Source organism: Trichosurus vulpecula, chromosome 1 (genome assembly GCF_011100635.1).
Source record: "Trichosurus vulpecula isolate mTriVul1 chromosome 1, mTriVul1.pri, whole genome shotgun sequence".
Classification (NCBI taxonomy): Eukaryota; Metazoa; Chordata; class Mammalia; order Diprotodontia; family Phalangeridae; genus Trichosurus; species Trichosurus vulpecula.
In genome coordinates, this window is record NC_050573.1 from 4,875,034 (window position 1) to 4,894,953 (window position 19,920).

Consider the following 19,920-nt stretch of genomic DNA (forward strand, 5'->3'; position numbering starts at 1 on the left):
AAAGACATAGGCCAAGTGATAGTACATTAATGGGATTTGGAATTAGTTTAACGGCCAGGCCAAAAAGCTTAGTCATTAAGGGTTAAATGTCAGCTTAGGAGGTGGCCAGTGGAGAGTACATGATGTCACATTGTTATCAATGGTGGAGATAAAGATTGACAAGCTGACCAAGCAACCACATGACACAAGCTGACACAGCAAACATACTGAATGACTGAGTCCTTATTCCAAAACAACTTAACAGGGCAGAGTGTTTATACTGAGTCTACTCAAAAGAAATGTAACAGGGATAAATGTCAGTTCTCAAGTTTGTACAAGACAAGAGAGGCATGGCTAAACAGTCATTGCTCTGAAAAGGATGATGAGACTTTTCAAGTCCATGTGAGTCACCGGTTGAATCTGGTAGCCAAAAAGGCTACAGTGAGCTGGGGCTGCATAAGAGGAGGCTAGCTCCTACGGAGGAGGTAATGGTCCTAGTGTATTCTGTCCTAGACAATGCTCAGCTCTGGGCACTACATTTTAGGACGGACATTAATAAGTGGAGGGCATGCAGAGGAGTGTGGCCAGGAAGGTGCTGGGTTTCAAATTCAAACCATTTAATGACTCAGAGGAATTACACGTTTAGCTTAAAGAAGACATAAGAATACAAGAGCCATCTTCAGGCATTTGATAGAGGAAGAGAAAACAGGCATCTTCTGCTTGGTTCCAGAAACATAGATCTGGAATAAAGTTTCAAAGAGGCATTTTATATTTGATGATAAAAAGAACTTCCTAATAATCAGGTTTCCTGAAAAGTTAAATGAGCTGTGAATGAAAGGGCTATGTATAACTAGAAAAACTGAGTTAATATCTCAGCTGCAGGTTGGTACCTTTACCTTATAGGGGGATGAATCTACAGACATGGCTGGATTTGCTGTTTTGCTTATATTTATATCAGTATCACCTAATTATTGAAGCTGTATGAATGCTTACAACGAACAAAGATGATGCAGAAATGTACAAAGTGCTGAATAATTTGTTTGAATTTCGAGATTTATTCTAAAACAGCTGTGTTGATATTCGTATATTGATGGTGCAAAAACAATTTGCAATTAACATCTGCAAAAATGAAAAACTTTGCCACTTTTCCTGCTAATTATTTTTTTTTGTTTTGGAAATTAGTTTCCATAAAAAAAATGTTAACATGTAATGGGTTTATTATTAAATTTAAATGAATTACTTTTAAATGAATAATTTTAAAATAAATTTAATGAATTAATTAAAATTTCATGTTTTAATTTCTAACATGGTTAAGTATCAATAGCACACATAAACAAAAGCTCTTTGAGGTCTCTAAACTTTTAAGAGTATAAAAGGAGTCTCAATAACAAAAAATTTCAGGACCACTGAATTATGACTAGAAAAAATGTGGAGTGAGCTATATGAGAATGTGATTGTGGCACAAAAAGCAAAAGGCAATAAAATTAGAAAAATGAAAACTAATCCATCAAAATGTGACAAGAAATTCATTGCAGGATGTAATAAATAAGCTACATGATACTAGAGGCAATTCACATGGGGAAAAAAAGAATCCATCAATTTTACATAACTATGCTATTGTTGGGTGGTCAAGAAAGATTTAAGAAGAAATAACATTTAAGTTTGGCCTTATGTTTATTATTGATTCCATTTGGTAATAAATTATACATATGTGTGTATACACGCATACGTGCACACACACAGAGTTCAGCAATTTTTATATGTATTTAAATATAGAATAAGTAATAACTATTAGGAAAAGAGGGTAATAATTAATGGAATGGGGACTGGAACCTATTAATAAATGAATGTGCAAGTTTATGAATGGGGAATAAATTATTCAACATACTTCCAAGATTGGTATAGTACCCAGAAGGATAAAAATCAAATAAAACAATGAGTCAAGCGGTACACTGAGGCTGGCTGAACTCCGTAAGTGTAATCAGAACTTATGATGCCTTGCTACCTGTGGAAGATCATGTTTCTTCCTTTCCAATCAGTTATAGAGATAAAGATGATAAATGGGGTGTGGGGTTGGATTGTCCAGTAGGAAGTGACTGGTAATTCCTAAGAGAACAAGATCAGTCAAGTGATTAGCAGACACATTGTAAAGCATTCAAATAGTGGCTGGAAGGAACCAGAGATCCTGCCTAAGTACAGCCAACTTTTTCAAGAAGCTTGGCAGAAAAAGAGTGAAAAGTTTCAGATGGTAACTGGAAAGAGTAAATAACAGGTGAAAAGTAATCTGGTGACTACGGTTGTTTTGGGGGAGACTATGTTTATGAGTAGCCGCAAATGACAACAGCTGACATTTATACGGCATTCTAAAATTTGGAAAAAGCCTTAACAAAAATTGTGGTTCATTTGATAATGACAGCCACAACATGAAATAAATATTATAGGAATTTTTATCGCCACTTCTGAGATGAGGAAACTGAAGTTGAGAGTTTAAGGAAATGGCTCCCAATCACTAAGCTGGTAGATGTTATGAATAGTATTTGAATTAAGCTCTCCCAGAGTCAAGTTCAGCATTTTATGGGTTAAAGTAACATGACAACAGGAAAAAGGGGGGAAAGGACGGGAACAAGAGAACAGGAAAATGAGTGAGATCATCACTGAAAAAAATAGGGCATAGTGTGTAATTCTGCACATTGTACAAAAGAGGAGACTGGCGCCATAAGAACAGTTTGGAATAGCTTTTCTGGGAAATAGGATAATTTGATTTATGCAGCTTCCTTTAAGTTTGTAGTCTAAAATTTTCAGAAAATTGTATGACTGAAATCATTCTTCTTTTCATTATATTCACAAAGATTGTCTCCACTATGGATTCTCTGATGGTAAGTAAGATGTGACCTTTGGCGGAAGGACTTTCCACATTCATGACATTCATATGGCTTCTCTCCAGTATGAATTCGTTGATGTTTAGTGAGCTGGGTCTTTTGGCAAAAGGCCTTTCCACATGCACTGCATTCATAAGGTTTGTTTCCAGTATGAATTCTCTGATGTCGAGTAAGCTGCGTTTTCCGGCTAAAGGCTTTCCCACATTCATTACATTCATAAGGTTTCTCTCCTGTATGAATTCTCTGATGTCCAATAAGTTGTATGCTCTGGGGGAAGGTCTTCCCACATTCTTTACATTCATATGGTTTCTCTCCAGTATGAATTCTGTGATGGTAAGTAAGGGAAGAGCTGTGTTTGAAGGCCTTCCCACATTCATTACATTCATAAGGTTTCTCTCCAGTATGAACTCTGTGATGAGAATTAAGGGATGAGCTATGTCTAAATGTCTTCCCACAGTAACTACATTCATAAGGTTTTTCTCCTGTATGAATTCTCTGATGTCCAAGAAGCTGTATGCTCTGGGGAAAGGACTTTCCACATTCCTGACACTCATAAGGTTTTTCTCCAGTATGAGTTCTCTGATGTAGCGTAAGGTAAGTGCCTCGGATGAAGGACTTCCCACACTCATTACATTCATAAGGTTTCTCTCCAGTGTGAATTCTCTGATGTTCAGTAAGATATGCACTACGGCTGAAGGTCTTTCCACATTCATTGCACTCATAAGGTTTCTCACCAGAATGACGCCTCTCATGTCGAACAAGATGTGCACTCTGAGCAAAAGTCCTCCCACATTCATGACACTCATAAGCTTTCTCTCCAGTATTAATTTTCTGATGTTCAATAACTTGTATGCTCTGGGAAAAGGACCCTTCACATTTATCAGACTTACTCACTTTCTTTTGAGAAATACTTTTTTGATTTGAAGTAACGGACGAACTGTCGTATATGATATTTCTATGTTCATTACATTCACAAGGTTTCTCCCTGATATGAATATTATGATACTCAGGAAAGTCAGGATTATAACTGAAGAATTTCTCACGTTCACCGTACCTAGAATATGTCTTCTTTGAGCAATTTCCATTGCATTTACTTAGTTCTGAATTTAATGTGAAGATCTTTCTGTATCTGTCACATTTATGGAGACTCTTTGCAATTTGTTCTCCCTGGTGAGAAGAAACTGGCCCTAGGCTGAAGTGTCTGCCACATTCATTATATTCATGGCCCCGCACTGAATTCAAAGAGCTCTTCTGGGTGATTTTTACTTGCTGAGAAAATTTCTCTTCATTGTTCTGCTGACTCTTTAACCTACCATCACATTTACAGGATTCTTCAGGCTTGGAGACACAAGTGCATTCCCTTTGGAGTCTTTCCTGGGGTAGCAGATCCACAGAAATGCCCAGCTTCAGAGTTTCAGGACTAGACTTCCATTCTGAAAGAAAGAAAACATGTCAATATCTCCTGTGCTCACTGCCATAGGAATGAACAAAGCATTTATTTAGAACTTCCTATATACCAAGCAATATGCTAAGTACAATGTTCTCTTTTATACCCTCTATAAAATAGTCAAACTTCAAAATGGTAGGATAAATAAGAATGTTGCCTTAAATGTGAATAGTAATTTAGAATTTATTAAAGCCATTTTTGGAAGGGAACTGCTCTTCAGTTTCTTGGTAACTCTATGATCCTGAGTCCTAACTCATCAAAGACACATTTCTGAGGTTCAGGAACACACAGAGAGAACAATGGGTCTTCCAGTCTTTTTCACACTACCCCCAGAAACTTTGTCTGCTCTGTGGTTTCTAAGCTGCTTCCCCTCGTGCCCTCTGGAAGGAACAAAGTGTCATGCTCCTGTGCCTTACTCAACTCAGCATACAACGTGTATAGGAGCAAGTACTGATGCTTAATATATTTAAAGAAGCAGAGCTTAAGATGGAATGACTTCTCAATAATATACGATGAAAGAGGGAACAGAGAAAGAGTGCAAGGATCTGATGATTTACAAAGAAAAAAGGTACAAAGAATAAGGAGAATCTATGTAGGAGGGAGGGATAATGGAAAAGGTAGCCCAAGGAATGGTGAAAGGCATAAGGCTATGAGGAAATGCCAGACAATAGACCTTGCTACTCTTATATCTCAACACTCCCACCTAAAGCACCCCTTCTTATTGTCCTACCCTACCGAAATCATGAACATTTTCTACTCCCTGATCTTTATCATAGTACCTGAATTAGCTGGGAGATCACCCTACCTTTCCATCCATTCATGTCCTATAAGAGCATTTCTAATGGTTAGTCTTCTTCTACAGAGCCAACTACATTCTCTCCAAACTTCATTAAATGTCTCCTTCTCTTATTTGGAGCAATGGATAGATCACTGGGCTTGGAGTGAGGAAGACATGAGTTTAAATCCAACCTTAAACATATTCTAGCAGTGAGACCCTGGGCAAGTCACTTAACTACATTTACCTCAGTTTCCTCCTCTGTAAAATGAGTTGGAGAAGGAAATGGAAAATTACTCCAGTGTCTTTGTCAAGAAAATCCCAAACAGGCTCACAAAGAGTGAGCCATGACTGAAACGACTGAACAACAAAATCTCTTGCTTCTCTAAAGAGTTGACCACAATTTTGATCCAAAGCACACGGGTATCGTGATTATTACTTGTGGTTTACTATGACTCTGTATGTCTCATCTTTTTATCTAAGTTGCAAAACCCTGAAGTCCTATGAACACATCTCCAACCCTCATGTCCCCCTCAAGGGCCTTTGGGAATTTTACATAATTAGGTGGCAATCAAAAGAGATGTACCGAAAGAACTAAGGGTTGAGAGTCTTCTAGGAAGACAATAAAGTAGGAGTTTACTTGGAAATTTCAATAACAATTTTTTAATTAATATCTTTTATCTTCACATCACTGTAAATTTCCCAACATATACCAATCCCCCATGGGAGAGATGAATTCACTGAGGACCCCTATTCAAATTCTAATCAGTATCAGTTCATTATAATTCTATAAGGGGTACTGATAGTTAGCAATTATTTTACTATACTAATCTAGTAATACATATTTAGTCAGTCATCCAATAGTAGGTACAAGAATAAGCAATGTATTAATCCACACTTTGTATAAGTCACATAAAAATATAGGTTTTAACAGAAGGGTCCTCAAACTTCCATGTAATGTTTGCTACTTGTTTACCAGTTATGGAGCTTACTTAGGTAACCACAAGAATGCTGACCTGGATATCTCCATCCTTTTTTACTCAAATTCCACGACCCAACCAAACATGGGTGGCATGGTACGGAGTCACCCCCGATACGTTCTTGGAGCATATGTATAGCTTATACTATCTCCTCTTGCCCAGTCTAAGGAGGAGCCCATCCATCTTCTGACCATCTAGTCAGCAGAGATATTCCTGCTCCACCCAACCCATAACCCTGCTAACAAACCATTTTTAGCTTCTGCATTATATGTCAACTAATGGGATTCTGTACTTTCTATAATGGCCCCTTTAAAATGTTCAGGTAATAAACCTGGTATTAACCCTCATAAAAATAAGACGCTGGAAGGAGAGGGTAACTCAGGCCATGAGAAAGGTCTGAGGTCCACCTAATTAGAGGGGGCTAGGTTCCTTTAATAAAGTGCTTTGGCCTTGAGCTCTGCCTCAGTTTCTCTTTTAGTTGTTTAAGGTGATTTCTGTCCACACACACACACACACAGTGAGCCAAGCTTTTAACGAAGCAAAAACGGGGGGAAAACAGTTCAACAAAACCAATCACCATAACTGAGCTTGCCACACCCACAGTACCAAACCTCTACACAGAACAGGGAGCCATGCAATTTCTGTATTGTTCAGAGAGGAACTGACTCATGCGAGTCACTGATCTTTCCATTCCCACTGTTGTAGTCAGAGTGTATACTGTTTTTCTGCTACTGCTTACATCAATTTTCCTGAGTTCACAAGAACCCTGAATTCTTCACAGTTTTTTAAAGTAATATTCTATTACTTGGATGTACCACAATGTGTTTAGCAATTCCTCAAATGATAGGCATCTATTTTTTAACAAGTTTTTGCTACCAAAACAAAAGTGAAGATGTAAATATTCTCATATATGTAGGACAGAATTTTATTCCTCTGCCTCCTTTAGGAATGGGATCTCTGAATCCAAAGGAATGGACATCTAAGTCACTTTCGTAAGATACTTTCAAATTCTTTCCACATTGGTTCAGTCAATTCACAGCTCCACCAACACAGTGCCCAAGTTCTCATGTCCATCCAACACTGATTACTCCCACATATTCTGCCACCATTCCACAAGATCTCCTTAGAATGCTAGAATTCACTGTTAGAAGAGACCTCATTACCCAATCAGATCGACTCAAATCCAAAAAGGAAACCCCTTTAGAAAACATCAAATTACTAGTCATCCAACTCCTCTGCTAATCTCTAACACAAAGAAATCCACCATCTCCACTGGGAGGCCCGGCTGCTATCATACCTTTCCCATTCCTTGTTGTTGCTCTGGTTGTTCAACTCTTCATGACTCCACTGACCATAGTACACCAATATCACCTATGGGGTTTTCTTGGAAAATAAACTGGAGTGATTTTCCATTTCCTTCTCCAGTTGCAATATCGTGTTCAGTCATGTCCAACCCTTCATGACTCCATTTGGGGGTTTTCTTGGCAAGGATACTGGAGTAGTTTCCTTCTCCAGCTTATTTTACAGATGAGGAACTGAGGCAAACAGTTAGGTGACTTGCCCAGGGTCACACAGCTAATAAGTTGCTGAGGCCAGATTTGAACTCGGGAAGATGAGTTTTCATGATTCTGAGCCAGTACTCTATCCACAGCAATATCTAGCTGCCCTCCTTCTTCAGCAGATTAAAGAAATCAGAAAATAAGTGATTTGCCCAGAGTGGCACAACTAGTGAGTGTCTGAGGCCAGATCTGAACTCGGTTTCTCCTGCCTCCAGGGCCCTGCTCTTATCCACTGTGCCACCTAGCTGCCCAACTGGCTTACAGTGGAACAAATTCTGAGGCAAGACCACATCATCACCTCTTTGTTAATGTCTTTTCCTCAGAATGCAAAAGTCCTTGGAGAGACTGACATGACCCAATGAGAGTGAAGAGAGCAGGATCTGAATAGACACACTCAGACTACCATCATGTAACAAGACACCAGAAGGGAAGCCTCAAACTAGGCCAGAAGAAATGAGGATAGAAGGAACTAGGGAAGGAAACAGGGCATTTTTGATACATTTTTCCCCATATCAATATACACTGAGAAGAGGAGAGCCATCACTCAGGGGGCTTGGGGAGGTGAAGACGAGGCTCTATGAAGTGGGTCACGCCAGACAACCCCAGCCCAACCCCCGACCTGGGGAGCTTGGAGGAAAGTCGCCAATACAGACTATCTGAAGTGCCTCCTTCCCCTTGATGGCCGGCTGTGCTGTCACTGCCCAAGCCTAGCCTGCTGCTGTCCCTCACTCACCTGCACACCTGCACCTTGGGCCTTCTCCATCTGGTATCCAAGGTGCTTCCCCTTGCTCCAACTGGGAGATCATGTCTGGTTTGGACACAGCAAGCCCTGCTCATTGGAAACAGGAAAGTGCTGGAGTCAGAGCCAACTCACAATACTCACCTAATCCCCCTTTATTCTGAAAACCATGGCCATGGTACCAACACCCAGCAGCCTCTACAAGAGCTCTCTGGTGGCTGTTCTCTCCTGTGTTCCTAAGAGGGAAGTGGGAAGAGTTCACAGAGTGGGCTTGGACTGGGAAAGAAAATTGGGTCATTGGACCAATTCCTGCCAAGAGGATGGAGACTCTTCAAGTCTTCACTTATATGTCCTGGGTATGCCATAGTAGGTATGCCAAACAATAACTGCCCAACCCTGATAACATGCCACAGCAGTGATGAAAGGAGGAAGTAGATACCCTCCAGGTTCTGGGTCCCAGGGGAAGCCATCCTCACCCAGGCAGACCAAGTTCCTGTAGTTCTCCAGCATCACCTCCCGGTAAAGTTCCTTCTGAGAAGGGCCCAGCTGCCCCCATTCCTCCCAGGAAAAATCCACAGCCACGTCCTTGAATGTTACCGATTCCTGAAACAGCACACACGTAAGGGCTTCCCCAGGGACCACCCCTCCTATTCGCCTGGGAGGAGAGGGGGGGAAGTTGGCAGAAACTGGAAGAAGCACACCTCACACCTCCTGAGTGCCCAGTTTATATCCATTTCTGAATCATGGAACCAAACAATAATCTTCAATGTACTCCAAGGTGGGCATTTCTTTTAGCCATGTAGATCAACATCCATCCCCGGCTGCCCAGTCTAGGTACTCTTGCCTATAAGTCAGCCAAAACCATTGCAGGACACCCAACATGGTGAGAGTTCTTAACAATTCTCTTCACACTGCATCCATAGCAACAGGGCCTGAGGACAGTCCTTGGGGACTTGTGGTCACCTCCCAATTCCACATCCAATTCTTTGAACACAAGCCACATTATATTCAGTAATGTACCTCCACTTCCCATCCCTCCCCCACCCATTGCTTAAACCTGGGGTGACATTTCCATCTAGGGCTTTTCTTGACATGCCTTCCACTGTTCCATAATCTGACCTTTTCTAATTAATCTGATACTTGCTGCCCAGCCCAGCCAGCATATCTTGTCTAATCCCTTAGTTTACCCCAAGCAGAAAAGAGTTAATCATAGAGGGGAAAATTTGAGAACTTCCCAAGATGCTACATATCTTCTTTGGTCAAGTGGGAAAATCAATTGAAAGTCCTTTACAAATCATCACAAATAGGAGCTAAGATTCACATTCTCTCAATGTAGAAAGCACTGAAAGCCTAAACCCACTGACTTGGGTAGAACGTAAGACTATCCACAAAAGTGCTAGATTGACAAATGCCTGGCAGTGCATCTTGGACTGAAAAGGAATCACCTAGAAGCCGATACTGGTTGCTCTGCTCAGAATCCCAGACTCTTGACCACTTGTAGCCTTTGCATATGTCTCTAGTAAGTGTGGGGGTGGGAGATACAGGGGAATGGGGAGGCACTGGATGCCATACTTCTGCGGAGGCTCAGTCTCCTACTGGACACGCTCATTGTTAGGCACGCTGTCCTCCCAGCCAGCTTCCTTCTGGTCTTCTTCACCTGGCCATTCCCTCTCCTCTTTCCCAGTTGTGTGACCTATGAAAAGTCTCTGTCCACTCAGGGCCTCAGGCTCTTCTTCTGTAAAGTGGGGGAGATGGACCCCATGATCTCTACCCTCCCTTCTCTCTCTAAATCTAGAGTAGCTCCAATTTCTCAAGCTCCAGGCCATGGGAAAGACGTGGCCACACTCTAAGGCCCAGGCCACTGTGGCCACTGAACATGAGGAAAACTCACCCCCAGAGTCCTAGCTGTCAGGCACAGAGGAACCATTTCTTCTTCTTTTTCGTCCTCCTTGGTCCTTCCTGCTTTTGGGAAATGGCAGAGTCCTTAAAAAGTTGAGCTGTGGAGTTAAAGGGCACAATTAGACTCAGTGAGTCTATAAGAATTTATTAAGCTCCCACTCTGTGCTAGGCATTAGGACTGCAAACACACAAATGGAATAGGCCCTGCCCTGTAAGAGCTTACACACTTACATGTACATTTTCTATAATAAAATAAATATAGAATATATAAGAAAATAAGTATAGATCAATAAATAAACACAAAGTCATTTCAGAGTAGAAGCCACTAACAGCTGATGGGATCAAGTTGCAGCTGGAATTTGAACTGAACTTTGAAGGACACTAGAGATCCTAAGAGTGAAGTGAGTATGTATTCCTGGGGTATTCCAGGCGCAGAAATGGCAGGAGTCAAGTCGTGTCTGAGGAAGCAAGAATGTCACAAAGCATAGTGTGCAGGAAGGGGAATAATATATCACCTTCCTAGAAATGTAGATAGGTGCTGGGTAGTGAAGGGCTTTAAATGCCAAATCAGGGAGTAGGTATCTGGAGCTAACAGAACTGGGGAGTGACCTGGTGTAGCAACAATCTTGCTAGCAGCTACTGTAGAGGTGTAAGACCCACCAGCAACCAGCACACAGAAGGCTGCTAACACAGGTTCTTTGATCTGCTTTACTAAGGAAAGCAATGTTAAGGGGTTAACAATCTTAACTTTAATCCAACATACAAATATCATTCACTTAGTTCAGGAGGAAAAGCCAGCACCCTGAACTTCAGAGCAAGTACAAACATACACAATATAAACAAACCAAATCACAATTCAGAGTTACCAGGAAAGCATCAACATCTGGATTTACAAGCCAGAGGCTCTTAAAACGGCTGCCCAGAGTCCCATGCCACTCTTCCAGTGACTGAGAGCCCCAAGGGAAAATGCCAACCTCTGAGTTTATATATATCTTGTTCAGGGTCAAAGGGGTCACAATGTGTGATTCAAACCCACATGACCTAAAAATGTCACAAACCTGGGACTCAAGCCTCCGTGGCCTAAAAGCCTCTAAAATTACAAACATGTCACTCAAACCCATGCAAACCAGGCTTTCCCTTGAGGCAAGGAGGTCATCAAAGACTCCTAATTTAATCAAAGAAACAAAGGCCAGACTCATCAAGGGCACTTGATTAAATAAGTGCTCCAAAAGAGAAAATGGTAAAAAAGTCTCACCTTAATTAATATTACATCTGGTCATACCTGGGCCTTAGTGATTTGACTTTGGCAGATGTGGAGGTTCTGGTTTGAAGACAGAAAGACAGGACTAGAAAAGAGAGATGATGGAGGCAGAAGCGGCCATGTTTAGCAACTGATTAGCCATGTGGGGCGAGGGGAGAAATATAGCTCTGAAGCTGCAAGCTTCGATGGATAAAAGAATGTCAGGGCCCTCAAAAAGAGAGATACATTTTGAACAGGGGAGTGTTTGGGAATAACAAGAATGAGTTCTTTTGGTCATGTTAAATTTGAGTTGCCAGAGAATATGCAGTTGAAAAATCCCAAATAGAAGTTGGCAATGTACTACTCTCTCTCGGTATAAAGACTAGGGGGGCTATCTAGATCTGGGACTCATTTAGATGGAGGTGGTACAGTTATCAAACCCAAGGGGGCTGATGAAGCCACCAAGTGATACACCAAGAGAACAGAAGGATCCTTGCATTAAAACCTTTAGTTAGGGAACCAGAGATGGATGATGACCTAGCAAAGAAGAATGATAAGAAGTGGTCAGACAAGGAGAAGAAAGCTAAGATTTGACACTCAGACAATAAACAACGGTAGCAAAATATGGGAAAAGTCAATGTTGGAGGGACTGTGGGAATACAAGCACACTGTTAGCGGAGCTGTGAATCAATATAACCATTGTGGAAAGCAATAAAGGAATTAAAACAGCAAGCAGTATTGTAAATAGAGTGAACCACACTGACTCCATCTAGTGACCCAATTCTAGATCTAGCTCTGTTCCCTTCCTATTCAATAATGAGTCTAATCCGAGTTTTGTCTTGTGAGAGAAAAGCTTATCCAATTGTGGGAATATTGCCATGTGTGCCTGGGAAGCTAAACCACCTCTACCTGCAGCTTAGAGACCCTTAACTAAGGACCTAGGTTATGCCAACCAGTCAGATCCAAAGATTGATGTAAGGAGTTTTCTCACAGTTATACATCTCAAGCAACTTCTATGTCTTATCTGAAAAGCAGCCCCACAATGATTAATTGGGTTTTTGTTTCCATGTTCCTTTGACTAAATACAGACACTTAGGGGAAGTGAGACGCCTCTTTTTCTGATTTCAAGGAATTGCACCAGTTCACTCTCCCCCTCCCAAATGGGAAAGTCCCTAATCATTCTTCCACTTAGGAATCTGATTAGCTAATTATGTATCCTGGTTGTTTTCTTTGAACTGATTGGTCTTATTTGATTATTTTTCATGTATAAAAATCCATCTCCCCCACACTGAGGATCCAGCATCAAAGGTGAGGGGGCCCAGTCCTGATTCGTGATGCAATCGCCACGCACTGTCTAACAAAGTGATGTGCATGGAAGCTCAAACCGTTTTTTTCCTCAATCATTTCATCTTTCACCTGCCACAGCAGAGGCCATGCCTCAAAAGAGTTTATTGGTAAGAAGAAAGTGTCCATACGTAACAAAATATTTACAGCAGCAAAAAGTTTGGCAGCAAAGAACTGGAAACTAATTAGATGTCCATTGATTTGGGAATGGTTTTTTTAAAAATTATGATTCATGATTGTAATGGAATATTAGTGTGCTGTAAGAAATGCCAAATCTGATTAACAGAGAGAAGCATGGAAAGATTTACACAAGCAGATGTAGAATGAAGCAGACCAAGAAAAACAGAATGACTACTACGATGTGAATATTAGTGTGCTGTAAGAAATGCCAAATCTGATTAACAGAGAGAAGCATGGAAAGATTTACACAAGCAGATGTAGAATGAAGCAGACCAAAAAAACCAGAATGACTACTACGATGTGAATCAGAAAGAACCAGCAACAACAACAAAAAAATCAAAAGCGAATAGTCTATTATTATAAAGAACAAGCACAGCCTCTAAAAAAGATATCAAATAAGACCTACCACTTGCATTGTTAACTAAAGTGGGACTTTCTTACTGTTTTAGAATGATAAATTAATTAAGTCTCTTTGATTGAGTCTTGCTAGGTGCAAAGTCCCAGGCCCAAACCCCTAATTACTAGGTGCTAAGCCTACGTGGGCTCCCAAGGGAAGTTGCTAAGGCCAGAGCCAATAATAGGAGCCTAAGCTCTGGTCGCTCCAATGACGTTTGATGACATCCAAAGACTGTATAAAAAGAGAGAACAGAGCTATTTGCTTGAGGCTCTCACTCCTGGAGGAGCGTTGGCATGGGACTCTGAGCAGCCGCTCTAAGAGCCTCCCAGCTCACCCAGATGTTGATGGTTTCTTGGTAACCATGAATTGTATTTGGTCTGTTTATAATGTGTGCGTGTAATTCGTTTGTATCTGCTCTGAAGTTCAGGGTGCTGGCTTTTTCCCCTGAACTAAGTGAACGATATTTGTATGTTGGTTTGAAGTAAGATTGTTAACCCATTAACGTTGCTTTCCTTAGTAAAACAGATCAAAGAACATGTGCAGACAGCTTCCTTGTTGTTGGGCTTGTGTTGTTCTTTCACCCCCACAGTAGCTGCTAGCCAAATTGTTGCAACACCACTCCTTCGAAAAGTTGGGAAGTGTAGAGGTACGTAGGCAATATACTGTATATATTTTAAGACCTATTTAATGTTCTAATCAGGTTTACTGATTTTTTTTTCTTTTTTTAATTTTTTGTTCCTTCTTCAAAAACATTTCTTATAGATGATGGTTCTCAGGGAAGGATACTGAGGGAAATCTTAGTGATTTTAAAAAAGAGAGAGAGAAACAAAAATTTACTTTTCTTTAAAAGCAGAAAAAAAAGAGCACTTTTAGAAAATTCCAAAGAGAAGTAGGTATCCAGGAGTAAATATAACTGTTCAAGCACTGTCAGTGATATCTGAAAGATCATGAAAAACAGGGTAGGTACCACAAAGGTGGACAATGGCAAATGTCCCAGTTTACAAGAAAAGGAAGGGAAAAAAATCTGTAATCTATAGGACAAGAAACTTGACTGCAGTTCCTGAGGAAAATCATTAAAGAAACAGTTGCTGAACATCTAGAAAGAAAAGAAGTGACTGCAAAAGGCTCACCTGTACTCACCCAGACCACTCATGCCACACTACCCAAATTTTTTTTTAACAGGATTACTAAAGTCATAGATGAGGGAAATGCTGTGGATCTAGTTTACATTGATTTTAGCAGAGATTATAAAGATTATTCTCAAGGGAAAAAATGGAAATATGGAATATGCAATAATACAGTAACATTGCTTCAGAACTGGTTAAACATTGTCAATGGATCAATGTCAAAGTGGTAAGAGGTATCCAGGGGAGGACCCCAGGGATCTGCATGTGGCTCTGCAGATTAACATTTATATAAATGGTGTATTATCCAATTTGCAGGTGACACAAAACTGGTAGGCTTAATTAACATTATTTTTACTCAGGTACAAGCCCTTATGCTAATCTCTATTGAATTTCATCTTGTTAGATTCAACCCAGTGCTCTAAGAGTCTGTCAAGGTCATTTTGGAACCTCAGTTAGAGATACATGTAAAAGTCTTATACCTGGGTATAGAATAAACTTCAGTTACAGAATTAGGGAGGGCTAGTTAGACAGATAGGCAACTAGGTGGCAGAGTGGCTAGACTGCCAGGACTAGAGTAGGAAAACTCAATTTCCTTAGTTCAAATCTGGCATCAGACACATACTAGCTGTGTGACCCTGGGTAAGTCATTTAACCCTGTTTGTCTCAGCTTTCTCATGTATAAAATGAGCTGGAGAAGGAAATGGCAAATCACTCCAATATCTTGGCCAAGAAAACTCCAAACAAGGCCATAAGGAGTCAGCCAAGACTGAAGATGTTCTGGAAAAGATCTGGGGTTTTTAGTGGACTATAAGCTTACTTTCTCCCATTCTCTATATCAAATCTGTTACCAAGGCCTGTTGATTCTACCTTTGAGATATCTCCCAAATATATTTCCTTCTCTCTTCTGACAACTGGAGCCACTGTAGCGAAGGTCCTCTTCACCCCATGCCTAGACCAACAGCCTGCTGTTGAGTCCACCTGCCTCATGTCTCTCCCCACTCTAGTCCATCTTCCACCCAGCTGTCAAACTGATCTTACTAAAGTAAAAAGCTGACCATGACTGGCTCCTCCATAAATTCTAGTGGCTCTCTATCACATTTAAGAGCAAATATAACATCATCTGTTTGGCATTCGAAACCATTCCTAACTTGAGTTTTCTTACATTTTATTACTTTAAAATCCACTGACATCTCAATTGCGGTTTTTCATCAGACACTCCATCTCTCATTCCCTCCATTTTCACAGACCGTTCCCCATGCTTGGCTTCCTTCAAGTCCCATATAGAATTGTTCCTCCTGCAAGAACTTTCTCAATTTCCTTTCACTATGAGTATCTTTCCTCTTTATCTCCTTGTTGTAATTGTCTGCATGTTGCCCCCCACCGCACCCCAACGTAAGACGCAGCTCTCTGAGGGCAGGGATTGCCTTTTGCCTTTTTTATTTCCCCAGGACTCTGCGGAGAAGAGTACTTAAGAGTAGGTACTTAAGAAATACTTGCCAAGTAACAAAGTAAGTCCTGTGGCAGCATCACCGCGTCAGTAGATGGGGCGACCAGAAAAGCTAACACTGCGCCTGAGCTGAGGCGGAGCGGCGGGATCAGGACCGGAAGGTCATCGGACCCCATCTGAAGCACTCTGCTGAGCTCTGGGAGTCCCGCCTTAAGGTCACTGCTAGGCTGGACTATTTTCAGAAAAGGCAAGGAGGACAGAGAAGGGTCTTGACACGTCCAAGTGATTCGGCTCTGCGTTGAACAAAGGGGGGCCTTGAATGGCCTTCCTCCGAGCTCTCCCGGTCCGAATGGGACCCGTTCCAGCGGAGGCCGACCTTCCAACTGAAGCTCCGGGATTTCCGGAGGGTAGGAAGGGCAAGGGTTCAGGCCGGGAAAGGTTCGGGTTCAAGATAACGCGCCAGACCTGGCAGGTAAAGCGTCCTTGGGAAGGGGAGCGCAGCGTGGGATGAACCACGAGGGTTCGAGCACAACAGGAGAGGCCGACACCAGGGAAGGGGCTCCCTCTGCCGCGGCCGGGAGCTATTGAGGACCCTCGGCCCCGAAGGGGGAGGGAAGACGGACCGAGGCAGGGCTGAGAGGGTTTGGGAGAGGGCCCGTCCCCCCATCAGATCTCTTCCTTTCCTAGGCACAGGGTGGGTCAGTGGTTAGAGTGTTGGGTCTGGAGTGTCTCGGGAGAGGGGGGCGGGGCACACCCACACAGTGGGTTCGGAAAAAGCAAAGACATGGTCCAGATTCCTCCCCACCCTTTCTGGCCCACCGCAGAAGCTGACATCTGCCCCCGCCTCGCTCCACAGGCTCCAGGAATGCTTCAGCCACACCCCAGGACCCGCGTCCAGGGATTCCGGGGTAAATTAGCCTCACTTCCGGCTAGAGAGGCCTTCCTGGAGGAGGTAACAGAGGGCGGGGCCCAGGCTGGGAGCAGCGCAGACAGCAAGGCCCGCCCCAGCCCTATATCGTTCATTGGCTCCCAGGACAAGCCCCGCCCAGAAACGGACCAATGGCCGGGCGGGCGATGGGAGGGACCACTCGACCCCCACCTCCCTCCCCAAAGACTCCGAACCCCAGCATCGGACTTGCCCAGCCACCTTCGGGCCCAGCCTATGACTCCCACTCACCCAAGCCCAGAACGCGGGGCGCCGACAGCAGAGGCGGCGGCTAAGGTTTAAGCGGCGGCGAGGCGGTGACCCTAAAGAGGCGGAGAACAGAACACTCGGAAGTGACGTAGGGCAGTTGGGAGGAAGTGACGCTGAAAGGGAGGGAGTGAGCTGGACAGGCCCATGCAGGTATCTGCGCATGAGCCCGCAGGCGAAGAGCGCACGTGACTGCCCCCTGCGCTCGGGCTGCCCTGCACGCACGCGCTCCCTCCACGCTCTCCTCCGGAGACCCCTCCCCCCCAGCCCTAAGACCCTTCAGGGCAGGCCTGGAGGGAGCGGATCTTACCGTTGCCGAGTATGGGCAGGAGAAGGGCCTCTTGGGACCCCCAAGGGCCGAGGTCTCCCTCCCCTTCGTCTGAAAGGGTCCCCGGCTGAGCAGGGAGACCAGGGCGCACTTGAGCACGTCGGCGAAGCTTAGCCGCGAAGGCCTCAGGGAAGGGGCGTTTCCTCATTGGAGTTGAAGAGAGGAGCTGGAGTCCTAGGTAAGGGCCCGGCATGTGGGGACACGCCCAGAATAGGGAGACCCTGGGGTTGGGAAAAGTCTCTCTGAAGGAGGCTCCGAAGACAACACCTGGAGGGGGGGGGAGGGGCTTTGGAAAACCCCTTCCCCATCCTGGCCCCGACAGTGGAAGCACCGCCACGCATCCGCCGAGCCGGGCCACAGTCCACCTTGGCTTCGCTTAAGATCGGAGCCCGACTTCCTCTGCCTGGGCCCACCTAGCGCCTGGGGGTCCACGGGGCTCCTGGCCTGGGCCCCGACCTGACCTCACACTCCACGTGACCTGGCCAGACCAAGTGAGTGATTCTGTGGGGGGATGATTATTGGGAGGAGGGGGGGTATGATTAAACCGTCCAAATCCAGCTTTAATGATTAAGGTTGGCCACACCCAGCATGTCAAGCCGAGGGGACTACAGACATTTCCGACTCCCCAGGGCCACAGAGCCGCCCAAAGCTAGGGCCTCCCGAGGGGTCCGCCCCAAGCCCCTGTTATGAGTTACACTTGGTCTTGGGGCAGCATATGACACGGGGCAGCATATGACACAGTGGTTAGAGCACTGGGCTTGGAGTCAAGAACACTCATCTTGATGAGTTAAATCTGGCCTCGGAAACTTCCCAGCTGTGTGACCCTGGGCAAGTCATTCCAACTTGTCTGCCTCAGTTTCCTCATTTGTAAAATGAGCTGGGGAAGGAAATGGCAAACCACTTCAATATCTTTGCCAAGAAAACTCAAAAAAGATGGGGCCAGAAAAAGGCCACACCACTAAAAAAGGACTAAACAACAACAGTTCTTGGGGGTAAGTGGGGATCTTTTGTGTGGAACCTTTTGTCAAAATCCTATATGATGTAGATCTTCCAGGATCTGAGTAGAGAGAACCACACCTTTCTGACTCCCTCTTAACTACCAAATGACTTCATAGATTTCTTTCTAAAACCGTTCAGATTTTGGGGGTCTGTTCTACAGAAACAAAGAACTGTAGCCAGGACTTTGCCAAATCCAAAGATCTCAGCAAGAACTGACTTCTCAGACCTGTGAATAGAAGTGTTCATGACCAAGGAGATAGGCTTACCAGAGGTAAAATAGACAATTTGAATTGCATAGAATTAAAAGGTTATTGCACAATTAAAACTAATGTAGTTATAATAGAAGCTGATAAATGGGGAAAACTTTGTAGCAAGTTTCTCATAGGGATCTCATTTCTAAGATGTATAAGACACTTAAATCTATAAGAACAAGACCCATTTGCCAATTGATAAATGGTCAAAAGATATGAATAGAAAGTTTTCTAAGGAACAAATCCAACATAGGAAGAAATGCTGAAAATCACTAATCATTAGAGAAGTACAAATTAAAGCAACATCAAGGTTCTTTTTCATATGCTGGGGTTCTACCTCATACCCATCAAATTGGAAAAGTTAACAAAAGAGAAAAACAACAAATGCTGGAGGCTTTGTGAGAAAAGATATGCTAATGCATTGTTGGTGAAGCCATTTTAGAAAGCAGTTTGAACTGTGCCCCAAAAGCTATGCATACCTGTAATGGCAGGTAAAGTGGGACTTTTTGTTGCCTTTTGTTTTGGAGTGCTTCTCAGCACTAAGGCAATCAGGTACTTTTGAGTCTTGCCTTTGTTTCAGTCAACAGTCTTTGATGACCTCCTTAAGTCACTGGAAGACCTAGGTCACATGAGTTTGAGTTGTGACACCCTCTAACTCTGAAGAAGGGTATATATACTCTGAGATTAGGGCTCCCCCCCTTTAAAAAACTCAGATGTTGGTGCTTCTCTCTCTGGTAATTATGTATATAACGTCTTAGTCAGATGGCTAGAAGCCTATCTGTTGATTTGTGTTATTTTGCTCTGTTTATATAATAGTAAGATTGTTAACCTCTTAAAGTTTCTTTCCTTAGAAAAGCAGATCAAAGAACCTGTGCTAGTAGCCATCCTGTATGCTGGTGTTATTGGCCTTATACAGCCACAGTCGCAGCAAGTAGTATTGTTGTTACAATACCTTTTGACTCAGCAATACCACTACTAGATCTTTATCCCAAAGTGATCAAAGAAAGAAGGACCCAGATATACCAGAATATTTATAGCAGCTTTTAAAATATGCATTTAATAATTTATTTAAATTATTAATATAAATGACTTTAAAACAAAAGAAAATAGGAAACATTGGCAAAGAGACTAAAATGCCATTTCACAAAGATTACACAC

The 19,920-nt window shown here is 42.9% G+C and overlaps 1 protein-coding gene across 1 annotated transcript; it reads right to left on the minus strand.

Annotated features, from left to right (window-relative positions):
* Positions 1 to 1,342: 1,342 nt before the first annotated feature.
* LOC118833482 (zinc finger protein 883-like) lies at positions 1,343 to 10,344 on the minus strand. Its single transcript, XM_036740836.1, has 4 exons — positions 10,250 to 10,344; positions 8,835 to 8,961; positions 8,353 to 8,448; positions 1,343 to 4,291 (listed from the first exon to the last, which is right to left on the minus strand). The coding sequence occupies exons 1-4, from the start codon at positions 10,283 to 10,285 to the stop codon at positions 2,778 to 2,780; spliced, it is 1,773 nt and encodes a 590-aa protein (XP_036596731.1). The 5' UTR covers positions 10,286 to 10,344; the 3' UTR covers positions 1,343 to 2,777.
* Between the last annotated feature and the right edge of the window lie 9,576 nt (positions 10,345 to 19,920).

Excerpts from the sequence above, each read along its gene's own strand:
- LOC118833482 (XM_036740836.1), bottom strand. The coding sequence starts at position 10,285 with ATGGTTCCTCTGTGCCTGACAGCTAGGACTCTGGGG. Across the intron at positions 8,962-10,249 it reads TGACAGCTAGGACTCTGGGG|GAATCGGTAACATTCAAGGA; the intron begins GTGAGTTTTCCT and ends GTGCTGTTTCAG. Across the intron at positions 8,449-8,834 it reads CAGGAACTTGGTCTGCCTGG|GGCTTGCTGTGTCCAAACCA; the intron begins GTGAGGATGGCT and ends TCCAATGAGCAG.